Raw genomic sequence first — 12,669 nt, 5'->3', positions numbered from 1 at the left:
ACAAAGTGCTGGAATTTGCTGCCAAAGAATGTTTTCACACGGTCAGTTCATTGGAAAGCTAATATTATTATTTCAATATTAGACTATTTTAGTTGTATCATCACGGTAGAATACAGTAAATACAACCGGCTCCTGAATACTAACCCATTGGAAATGAATAACATCCTAAAATAGTAAATATAAAAAAGAGAGAGGAAGATGATTCTTACAACAATGACAAATTTATTTAATCATTTATTTGAGCTGCTCCAGCAAGTGTATTTACAAACAATGGCATTTAAAGATATAAAAACGTGTCATATTATAATGCAAGTCAGCACTGTACCGTCAAGAGACGTCACAGCAAATGTCTAATATTCAGGCAACACAGCCAAGAAGCTAAGGGAAATTGTGGTTTAGATATCATGGTCTTCACAGCTGTATGAAGAAGCAGGTGTGGAGGGAAATTATGTCTAACACTGAAGAAATATTTTCTGGGATAAAAACAATGAGAGAATACAAGAACATGACTGCCTCGTGGTGAAAAATGCAGGACGTTCAATGAGAGAGTCGTTCCTCTGACCTCAAACAGGACTTTTGCTATTATGGACAAAAACAGACACTGCAGGTGTTACATGAAAATAATGTTTCCTGAATTAAATTACTAAAAATGTCATTCTAGGTTTGTTCCCATGACAATAAAATGATGACAGTATTTTTTTTTTTGTGGTTCAACATCAGAGCATTGCAGACTTAAGAAGTTCCACAGGGGATTTTAAAAAAATGTAGATGGGTTTTGAATCATGTGATTTAATGATTGTTCAGTGGTACTTTTGAGGACGGACCAGCACACATTCCTAGTTGTCTTCATGAATATTGAACCGTTAACTGTTGCTTAAAATTAAAACAATGTTTAAATAAAAATTAAAAGTATTCTGATTGAAAATGTATTTAAAAAGTGTATTTGATATTACGCTGCTTCTTTTTTACTAGAATATTTATCACATCACTATATGATATGATGCTAGACAACGTACGGATACATAGCATCCATAGGACCCATGTGCTCCTGTATAACCAGTGTAAAAGAACCATAGAAGCTAGCCTACTCAAAAAAAAGCCATATATCTTATTAAAAACATTGTATTATGTGGCTTACCCAACTGTCGATACGTAGATGTGAATGAAAAACATGGAAACCATTCAAGCAAGGAGAACAGGAACTGGGGCAAATATTTACCCTGTTTTTTTGTGTCTGTAAAGGCCATTACTATTGATCCCAACAGGAGATCTCATCTTTCTCCATCTCTGGCCAAGTTCACAAGAGTAACGCTAGCCCCCTGGCTAAACTGGACACCGCGCTCCTCCTGTGCTGCTGTCGATTTTTTAATTCCAGAAATAACCCACATGAGGCCTCGCAGTATGTGGTCTGCGTGCCAGGCACTTTGGACAACATCAAAGAGCCTATTAAATCACGTTAGGGTGTCAGCTGCCACCGGGGTAGAAGCGACGCACCGCTACTGTTTCAGTAGATCCCAGATGAGCTTTTAGAGCGCCCAGCTCCGTATTGAAAAAGTAAATGAATACAAAACAGCATGGTTGAAATGCACTTTGATAAAAGAAAAGTCCATGTGAGGATTTGTTTTGAGGATATAAGAAAAAACTGAATTACTTTCACTTTATGCCTAGAAAAAAGAATCCTTGAAAACAGTTTTTACATAACTAATTCAATTGGCAAAGGTATGATCTCAAAATGTTGACTGAATTAAAATGTTAATGAGGTTCATTTTGGTTCTAGGGTAAAAAGACAGGAAGCATTTACAAAACTAATGCAAGCCATTTCCCCCTCCCGCCCATCCATAACAATGGACCCCTTCAAGGAGTGGCGTGACACCTGACGGACATGATATGTAGACGTACAACTGTTTTTCCCCCCTGATGTCATTTCAAGAATTGACTCGCTAAAATACTAAACATTAATCAGAAGTTACTCAGCAATGTATTTGTTATTCATATAAATCAAGGTAAGTTGACTGAAGCTAGGCATTTTGTGTTCCTTTCTCCTGAATTCTGGCTGATGACTAGCACAACAAGTGTCAAGAGCACTAAGACTGAACAATAAATAAGAAAAATATGATTCACCAAACAAATTAGTATATTCACTCAAACGATTGATCAGTGAGGCTCCGTACTCCTAACAAAACATTGATTTTGGCAGCTACACATTAGCATTTTACTTCAAGAACACCATATCTGAGTTTCAGTCCCATGTACACCTGTACACAATGTACAAAAAGAGTGCTTATCTTTTTCTTTTATCTACGAAAACTCTTCAAAAACGTCACCGGTCACCTGAGCACTGAGTCAACATGGACTACTCTGGTTTCGATATTAAAACACTCCATGCTCTCCCCTTTTATAAGGGATGCTATCAGGCAACAATTTGCCATGATATCTAGTAGAGTCAGCAGTTGAGTCCATAGTGACGACATTTACCCACATTGCAAGTGGAGAGATCCCTCAGAAAGTCCTCTTGATCTGTTATGAGACTTCTCTTTTCTGGACGACAACACAGAAAGAGGTCTTTGTCAAAAAGTCATTTTCTTCCTCTGCCCCCAATTACAAAGCCCTCTCCAACGTTATAGGGGCACTGAGAGGACACAGACCTATTTTTGTATACGGGTCATAGATTAGTGGGTTTTATTTGTGTGTACAAGAGCGTTTCTTTTTCATGGGATAGAGATTTTGTTCATTGAATCCCATCCAGTTATATCGTCAAAAGATGAGAAGCACAAATCACTGCGTCTTCCTGCGCGAGAAACTACTTTTCAGTTCAGAGAAAGATGTTCCTTAAAAGTGCTCGATCACGAGTCTGTATACTGTATACTTCAGGTGTGTCACTGTGCACATATGGGATGCTATAAGGTGGACAGTGAAGCCAAAAGAACCAGCGCTGAGACCAACAAGGGCCCTACAGTCTGAATGCGGCCGGCACCGTTGACATCACTTCGGGATGGTTCGGCAGATTCATGACTCGTTCCATCTAAATGGAGAAAAGAAAGTAGTATTAAAAGAGGTTTATAATACCTTAGTGTGCAAAAACATTTGACATTACTGATAGTTTTAAATATGGAAATGCCTTTGACGTCCAATACGAACCATTATTATTTTCTATGGAGTTAATGCTTCCATCATTGATCTTGTCCACGCGGTCGTGACTTTTCTCGCAGTTGTCTGAGGGAGAAACATAAAACAGGGTGTTGTCAGGGTCATGACATCATCTTTAACTATTCCAGCAGTGATGAACAATGCAATTGCAACCATGTTTTGTCAGAAGCCATGCCAGGATCTCTCCTGAGGGGCTTGTAAAACTTACTCGTAGGTCTGACGAAAACTTTCAGCCTCAAGCAGCTCTGTCTCCCATTTTCACTGACTTTAGATGCTGTGGAAACATTTTAGATAGTCAATATTAGACTCAATCGATCCATGCTGCACATTGTTTAATACATCAAGTCATTTTTTTAGCTTCAGATACATTACAGGGCTCAACAATAAGTATTTTTTCCCTACTGGCCTGGTCAGATACGCAGATTACGCGCACTGCCAAAATTTTCATCAAGTCATTTAGCTAAAGCTTTTTTCCAAAGCGACTTGCAAATGAGGTACAACAAGTCATTTTTCAGAAGAGACAATATTTACAGTGCACAATGCTTCACATGTGAGCAGCCATTGATTTGATTGATTCCTCTTACAACAAAAGACAAAACCTCAGATTGAGCCAATCGAAGTTAAAAAATTATTTCTTTTTTGACATGCTTTCCAAAAAGGTAAAAGCAAAACAACGTCACAGGCCCAAGGCCGTTAGGATCATTTGTTTCAGGTTTAGTCTATCAGTACATCCTCAGATGTTACCTATCTTAGCAGTTTGCGTCTTCCTACATGCAAAGGCCTCATTTGAATGCTTCCACCGGCCTCAGGGGGATGTACAATCAGCATTCATTTTGCTTCTTACTGATAGACGCAGACGGTGCTACATTTGCTATACTGTTACCCTTGTCATCTCAACCATGAGCCATGTTTCTCAATTTGTTTCTCAATTTGTCCTCTCCATAAAGAAAAGCTTATTAGTGCTTTAAGAAGAACAGGTAGACAACCTCTCTCTCTCCACTTTCCTCTCTTTGTGCAGCACATAATGCAATCTGGCATAGTCAGGGAGTGATGCAAATGAGGACCGGTGGGGTGAGGGGGAAAGAAGGCTTGGTATTTTTTGCCACATCCAGATCACTCTGGATGTAAAGGGGACTAGGTAATGAGCAATGCAACGCACTTCAATAAATCCCCTTCTTCAAAGCCTCAATGTAATATGTTGGACTGCACAAAATGCAATTTCCTTATAGCCAACACAATATGTTCTTGATAATTCAATTGGTGAGGCTCGCTTTCACTGATGTGGACATGTGCTCTGCTGTGATTTGAGTTTTTCATGATAAAAAAAAAAAAAAACCTAGACACAGATGTCTTGTTTTTCTGGTTGAATGCCTAAAATGTGGATTATTTGACAATTTGCTTACGTCAGCATAAATAACATAAGACTAATGTTCACAGCACATACGGTCCATTAGTGGCAGGGTGATGAATTAGTATTTCTTTGAACACCCTCATCTTAAAAACAGACATCCCTAACAGCAGGTTATACTGTATATATATACTTTTTTTTACTGGACAGAAAATTTGTGATACATCTTTCCGAGCTCTTTTCCTAACCTCTGCTGGTTGTGACCTTTCCACAAGCCTCTTAGATGTTGATTGGTCACTACATATATCAACACCTGCTACTTAAAGCTGTACTGGCAGCTAGTAACATCAACAGCTGCAAATGACAGATCACAGGCCGAAAGAAACACCTGCCACTAAAAGCTCTGTAATCAGCTGTGATGATACAAATGACTTCTGTTCAGTCCATAGACCATATCGCCAGTGACTCTGAATTGCTGAACCTTATATCATCTCCTCCAGTCATACTTCATGAATCCACAGTACTGGTTCATTGAGGAAATATATAGGTCATTGAGAATATAAGAGTGTCTATGATAAAGAAGTGGAGAGTGGAAAAATGTAGTTTAAAATGCATGTGCTGAGTTTTCAGCAAGTAAAGGTGGGTGCAATAGGTGATCTGGAAAATGCTAACTTTAGCCTGCTAGCATTGAAAGCATACGATCCCACCCACCCTGCAAATTGCCGTTCAAAGTTCCGCCTCCTTCAAAACACATGAACGTACACAGACCACAAGCGAGAAGACCAGAAACAACGTTATGGATTGCATCATGTGTCATTCGTGAGAAAACTATAGTAGTGAGGGGAGAAAAAGAAGCACTTGCTTACATACATAAGTATGTGATTGTGAAATGAGTCAGAAGTTGAGCTGTTGTCATATAGAGATGGCATTCTTTCCTTTTTCAGCTTAATTCATATTCGATTTCAGGACATAGAGGCAACACAGTCAAATCTCAATGAATTATCTGCATAGGGCAGTCATTCGGACCAAATGAAATGATTAAACGAACATTTTATGGTCCTACTGTACGTCTTCCACAGATCAAATGATTTATATTTATAAAAATACATTTAGACCGCTTAATATAGTGATTGCTATCAGGATATGAGGAGAATTTCAACCAGCATGACAAAAAAATTATTCTGCAGAGAATCACATATTGAACTTTTTAATTCTTTATATTTATGTTGGTGTATAATTTTTTTTATACAATCTTAAGTTTAATGACTCAAGTAAATAAATAAATATACAATGCACATATAATGTAGGTACATATATATATATATATATATATATATATATATATATATATATACTATATATATATAGCAAAGTAAAATTTGTAAAGTATATCATTTGAATTGTAATTTTGATTATTAAAATATATTTTATATAGAAGTAATTAAATATATATATATATATATATATATATATATATAATATATTAGCTTTTTTTCAGATATATATAAAACATGTAAAGTATTAATTAAGGTGTTTACACTCACATACATTTAAGGATTTAAGGTGTAATGAAATGTGTAATTACTTTTTCACTAAACTGAAAATGTTACAGAAAATTATATAAAAGTTAAGAAATGTATTAAAAAGAGATGTATTGAACTTGACAGTCATTCAAGTCATTGAATAAGTGAACTGTATTTTAATGTATTTCTTTATACATTAAAAGATTTAAAAAAACAGCTTGCCATTGAACCATATATCTGTTTAACACTTTAAACCACCATGAAAGTGTCAAGATGAAGCTATAACAGGATATGTTGCCTGTAGAGGGAAGAAAAAGAAACAAGAGAAAGACATGTTGGAAAAAAAATAATTATAACTCTTTTCCCCATTAGCTGACTGGCTCATCTTTGAGCTTGCAGACATTCCCATAATGCACCATGGCTCTTCTAGCCTTGACCCCCATGATTCCCTGCTGTGTGGGGTCTCCAGCTGCACTTAATCTGCTGTCTCTCTTCTCATCCCCACACCCTCATGACTGTGGGGAGAGGTTGGGTTAAATCAATGTGCTTATACGCTGTCTACACTGACATACTGGGGGCTTATAAACCCTTAATCATGTCCCCACAAGCATATTTCCTTTGATATGGCTTAAATTGCTTTTGTCTCATTCCTCAAGCCTAGTCTACTTTGGAGCGGGATCCCAGTGTTGATTGGAAACACCATTTTACACACACACACACACACACACACACACACACACACACACACACACACACACACACACACACACACACACACACACACACACACACACACACACACACACACACACACACACACACACACACACACACATTATGTGGGCTACTACCACAATAAATAACATCTGAGTGTGAGTGTGCAAACAGAGTATTACATAATGTAGTGTCAGTATTGCCAGAGTCCAGAATTAACTTTTTGCCCAGAGACGTTACTAGGATGCCATCCCGGGGTGGGTATTTGGATATGTGAGGTGGGAGACTGCGGAATAAAGATGTGCAGGAGTGAACACTGCTGTCTATACAGGGATTCATGACTGATGACAACCCGTGCGAAACTGCAGAAAAACATTAAAAACTTTCTATTTTAGCGGCAACATCACACACTAAAGAAATATGTATTTGTTAAAGCCCTGACGCAGGTTATTTCTCCCCTTTTTTGAAACAGAGAAAGAATTTTATAAGTAGTGGAATGGTGAATGCTAAAGCTGTGGTAATATTCATATCGTCTGCAAGTGTCCAGCTTAATAAATCATATAACACTAGACAATACTAATAAAATATAGGACATCTGAATAGAATTAAATAACAGCTTTTCCTGCAGCGGCATCATACGCGAGGTTAAACAGTTATACAAATGTGAAGACCACCTATCTATTCTTGACATTAAAGTAAGAACTCTTTCATGTGTGTCGCCACATGGGGTTATGTAAAAAAAAGCTTTAGACATCCTAGATAAACTTCTGATGATCAAATGCGCAAGTTAAAAATGATCATTACAAATGCTTTCTTTAGTAAACGGTTTGTACACAGTCAGACTGTTAATCTAACAGCTTGATTTAACAAAATATTAAGTTGTAGTTCCTTATGAAGTAATCAGTTAATGGGCAAGTAACTCACTATTTAATCATAAAAGCAAATTTTTACTTGCAAATTGCACTTGACAGGTATTCATTTTGGACCCTAAGTACTGTATATGTGTCTGCATAAATGCTCAATGCCAACCAGAAAACAATTCTCTGATTTCAAGGCTCTCACCAAAATTCTTTTAACATAGACTGAGGCAATAATCAACAGTCTTGGCCGTATTAGGAGGATTTCATGGGTGGCTTATATGACAAACTCTCATTTTGAAAGTCATCAGAATTCCCTTGCTGTCAGCATGCGGTGTGAAACTGACCTCTCATTGGCAGACATTAAGACTAGACTACTACACCAACTCTGCTTATTCAAAGCACACTACACTGTCACGGCCCGAGCTGCTCATCCACGTCTCCTTTCCCACACGGCTGACACCAGATCCCTGTGTAGTTATCCACCCGAGCTGCAGACGACCCGGGGCAATAAACCTCCCAGACACCACTATTCCAGCTATGGGTTGAGAGATCAGATGTGATGTAACCGAGAAGTCTGATAAATGAGGGAAAGATGGATGGATGCTCCTACTTTGAGATAAGGCACACACCTATCCATTTTCTTGTGCATTCTTGAGTGTTCTGAGAGCGCTTTGTAATACGGGGAATAATTTGGCTCAGGTAGCAACTACACCACTTATATGTAAACCGCAAAGTACAGAATTCTTATCAAAGCTACAAATCAGATCTTACTTTAAGCACAAAGTGGGAATGTTTCTGGTTTACCTTACCCTACATTAGGAAGATGGAGGGACTAGACTACAAATAGCAGTCGTGGTCTTTTGAAGCGGGCTCATATCAGACAGCCTGCACTGCCGTTGGCCCCGCTCACACAGGAGGGAGAGGCCAACTAAAAACCTTTCCTTGAAATTGGATTTCTATCCTCTGAGATTAAGATCAGACTTCCACATCGGCCATATTGGAAAAACATGCTGCCTTGAGCCTTTCAGGATTGTGAGTTCAACTGCAGTCATCAGAGCATGTTCACATTTGACCTGCAGGGCTGGGCCCTCTGATCCCCCGTGATCTCTTCCTGAGCGGGCCGGGCATGCTGACTGACAGCACAGAGACCGCGCTTGTCATCCTCTGCTCTCCTGGAGCGACCCCCTCACTCAGAATGATTAGCCACCACACCAGCTAACAAAGACATTCTGTCTAACGAAATCATGACAGGCAGAAATCAAACTAATGAAGGGAATGATTTAGGAAAATTGAATGTTTTTTTTTTTTGCCTCTTACTATATAATCTGTATTTTGAAAAAAACACATATTTATAAAATAATTTTAGATACAGTATGTACATTTTTATTTTAATATTTTTGTATATATATTATGTTTTTATAGCAACATTTTATGAATAAAATGTTATTTATAAGTTTTTCTTGTATATAAAATTTAATTGTAAATAATGTAAAAATGTAACAGAAACAATATAAAATTATTTTATATTATAATTATAAACTTTAAAAAATAGATTTATACACAATATATATATATATATATAAATATATATATTTATTTGTATGTGTGTGTGTGTGTGTATACAGTGTGTATATATATATATATATATATATATACATATATATATATATATATATTCAATTAAAAAATGATAAATTATAGTTTTTTTATTAGCCAACCAAATAGATTTTTTATAGTACAACTTTACTTAAAAACAATACTTAAATATTTTCTGTTTTCTGTTTATACTTTAAAACAGTTTCTGATATAATTAATATTACTGAGTCTCACAGTGCGCTATGAATTCTTGTTTTCCAAGTCGAATTAACAGTAAAATTCCTCATAGTACCTGACAACTCGATCACTTCCGTTGAGATGTTTTCCATCCTATTATTCTTATTCACAGGCCTTCAGGGAAAAAAGTCCATTTTACCATGTTGCAACGTCTCGGATAGACACCCACATTCATGCAAAACATCCATATCTCCTGCTGGGATCTAACCCCTAGATGCTATGTACTGTGCATTCCTATCTGTCTTTTTTCGCAGTCTCCATGTACTTATCTCCTGCTTCTACCACTTCCCCCTCCTCATTCTCCTACTCCTTCCTTTCACATCTCATAAAAACATGTCCATCGTTTTATGCGCCCATGAGATCTGTCAGATCATCAGGTCGGATTCCGCCAAATCAAATGCTCCACATCTCCTGCGTGTGCCTGCATAAATGAACCCATTGCAACCCTGAGCAGTCCAAGCAGTCGGACCACTCCTGTGCCTTATTTTGTCTTCCCATTCCCGCCCTGTAGGGATCTGACTCCAGTTGTAAAAACATGGGTTTAGATGCTTGTTTTTAAGAGCCCTTTCACGAGCAAACGAAAGCTGAGACTAGGAGTTTGTAACAAAGACCCTTTAGTGGTCGACCAAGATGTTTTTCCCTGAGGTTCATGTTTTCCTTTTAGTCTGTTTGCCAAGACTCCTGAAAAACAAAGTCATACTTGGCAATGACTTCCTTTCCTTAATGCTCGTAATCAGATATGTGTCTTAATAGTATATTATTAAATGTAAGACTTGTGTTGCATTATCCTCCGTGAAGACGCTAAAACTACATCCCTTTCAAAGCAATGCGAAAATGTTTCCACTGAAAACCAGCCTTACAAATCTATTTAACATGTTGGGTTTTGGATACAAAGACCATAAAACATCATTGGGATACAAATCGCTGCAGCACAAAAAAGAAAAAAAAATCAAAATAATACTCACAGATATAGTAATATTCTCTGCCTGGACGAAATTCGAAACCCAATGAGAATGGTGTGAAGAGCTGAAACTTCTCGGAGAACTTCAGGGGCCCGTTGGGCGAGAGAGGTCGGTTGCACTCCCAGCGCTTGAAACCTTTCGCCGTGTGGTCGCAAGAACTGTAGCCATCGTAGTTGACCATGTAGAGGATGTAGCGCTCCCTCCTCTCCTCAGGGATCGTGTCCATGTAGTGGGGACAGTATACGTCCAAATAATCATTAATGCATACATCAATGTGGTAGTCTCCTCGGTAGAACCTGCGAAAAGGAGAGGGACCTCAGTGAGTATATATTATATGAAATATTAGCGATGCAGTTATTCCCATTCTTATGTTTTACGAGCCATCAAGCTCCTACTTCACAGAAAGGCCACTTCTGGAGGAAGCCACTTATTTGAGGGCAATTACCGCAAATGTAAAAGCACGTAAATCATCCAATCTGAGTCCGCTGAGGATCACGAGGAAAATTCATAATCCTGTCGTTGACGTGGATGCTTTAAATACGCGTTTTCCATGGGCGAGAGATGACAGCTTGAAATATGGTGCACTGAGGAATGTTTTGGGAGAAAAAATGTGCATCTCTCGTGCCAAAACAGCCAACTATTCCAGATTTACATCTTGTCTATTATAATTCGAGATGACCTCGAGAGGATCTAACCAAATATGAATGTCAACGGAATGTGCACAAATTCATTTTGACAAGGAAGCAATTTAAAAACATAGATTCCCATAGGCTTCATATAAGAGTTAAGCGGAGATAAATACACTTTGGTCAGATTCATTTAGAGATATTATTATTTTATTAATATATTAAAAATATTATTTTTCCACCAAGACTGAGTAAGGTGATGCAAGCGAACGTGACTGTGGTCCAGTGACTCGGCTTAAACATGAAGGATGCTCAGGATTTGGTGGGAATTTTCGGGATGTAAGCAGTTGGACACCCAGCAGAAACCCTGGGTGTAGCCAGATGAGCTTCCAGGCTAATGTGAGTATAGTGTTGCTATCCTGATGTGGACAGAAGCACAGCTGGGCACGCTGACACAAAGATTTCCACTCATTACGAACAATAAAAGACTATTGAGAGCAGATGGAGCTCGAGACCTATCAGATTATCATTATGTGGATTTCAAAATCACTGCTGGAATACTGAGTTTCCCTGTAGGTTTGGCCGGCTTGGCGATGGTTTGTGTGAGTAAATGCATGTTTGGCAGTGTGTGGGGCATTGTATCGATGCTGCTTAATGTCTGCAAGCACTTTAGGGCTATTTTGAACAACTATTGTTTACTACTTTTGGGAGCTACATCATTTAAATGGAAAGCAACGTTTCAACAGTGAAAAACATACTTCCTGAGTGATCACGCAGTCCAATGTTTCCAGCTCAAAATTTGAAAGTGTTAAACAGTTTTTTCATCATTGGGCACTGGCAAAAACAAAGCTATTTCCTGATTAAATTTATTGGCTTCTTGTGTTTCCTATCATTTTATAAAGTGGAATGATTCAGTCTAGCGTTGACAAAAATCAGCTTACACGTACAGATTTCCAAAACTGGTGTCCAGAACATAGGATCATGGAATGCAAAACAACTAAAAAAAGTAACATTAGTTAAAGCATTAGTTATCATGAACTAGCGTTTATACATTTTGGTTCATATTCATTTTATATATACTAATAAATATCTAACATTTGAAATTATAAACTCATTTAAAAGTTTAGCGGTGTTAAATTTTTTAAATGTTTTTCACAGAAATCTTCTATGCTTGCCAAGACTGCATTTATCTGATAAAAAAAAAAAATAGTAACTCGGAAATATTGTGAAATAAATATTATTACAATTTTAAATAACTCTTTACACTCTAATATATTTTAAAGTGGTAATTTATTCCTGTGATTGCAAAGATGAATTATCAGCAGCCATTACTCTAGTCTTCAGTTTCATTCAGTGTTTTTTTCATTCAACGTCTCAAACTGAGCTTTAAATTAGTGCAAAAACAGTAGAGGCATAGCGCTAGCAACACAAAGATCAATTCCCAGGGTATGCATGAACTAATATAAAAAGTACATCTTCAATGCACTGTAAGTCACTTTGGATAAAAGCATCTGACAAATACATAAATGTACTGTGAAATGAAGTTCTAGTCAAAGCGAATGACGTTTCACCTGTCACATGGGAAATATCTTTACTAAAAGACTATTTTCCCTAGGTCAAAAAGTCTGAAGACCAGACAACAACATATTAGCTCTG

The 12,669-nt window shown here is 37.5% G+C and overlaps 2 protein-coding genes across 2 annotated transcripts in view; both read right to left on the bottom strand.

Annotated features, from left to right (window-relative positions):
* Positions 1-12,669, bottom strand: part of LOC143740863 (intracellular hyaluronan-binding protein 4) — a 159,276-nt gene that overhangs the window by 35,045 nt on the left and 111,562 nt on the right. The gene's annotated exons all lie outside the window — the stretch shown is intronic.
* efna5a (ephrin-A5a) overlaps positions 206-12,669 on the bottom strand; it is a 45,757-nt gene continuing 33,293 nt past the window's right edge. The window contains exons 2-5 of the mRNA XM_077232958.1: positions 10,391-10,683; positions 3,356-3,421; positions 3,139-3,213; positions 206-3,022 (exon numbers count right to left, since the gene is read on the bottom strand). Coding sequence (XP_077089073.1) covers positions 2,898-3,022; positions 3,139-3,213; positions 3,356-3,421; positions 10,391-10,683 — 559 coding nt within the window. The 3' untranslated portion in view covers positions 206-2,897. The remainder of the gene's footprint in view (positions 3,023-3,138; positions 3,214-3,355; positions 3,422-10,390; positions 10,684-12,669) is intronic.

Source organism: Siphateles boraxobius, unplaced genomic scaffold, assembly GCF_051911475.1.
Source record: "Siphateles boraxobius isolate OS27281-9 unplaced genomic scaffold, OSU_SipBor_1 18, whole genome shotgun sequence".
Taxonomy (NCBI): Eukaryota; Metazoa; Chordata; class Actinopteri; order Cypriniformes; family Leuciscidae; genus Siphateles; species Siphateles boraxobius.
Note: the sequence above shows the minus strand (reverse complement) of the source record. Positions and strands in the feature narration are given on the sequence as shown.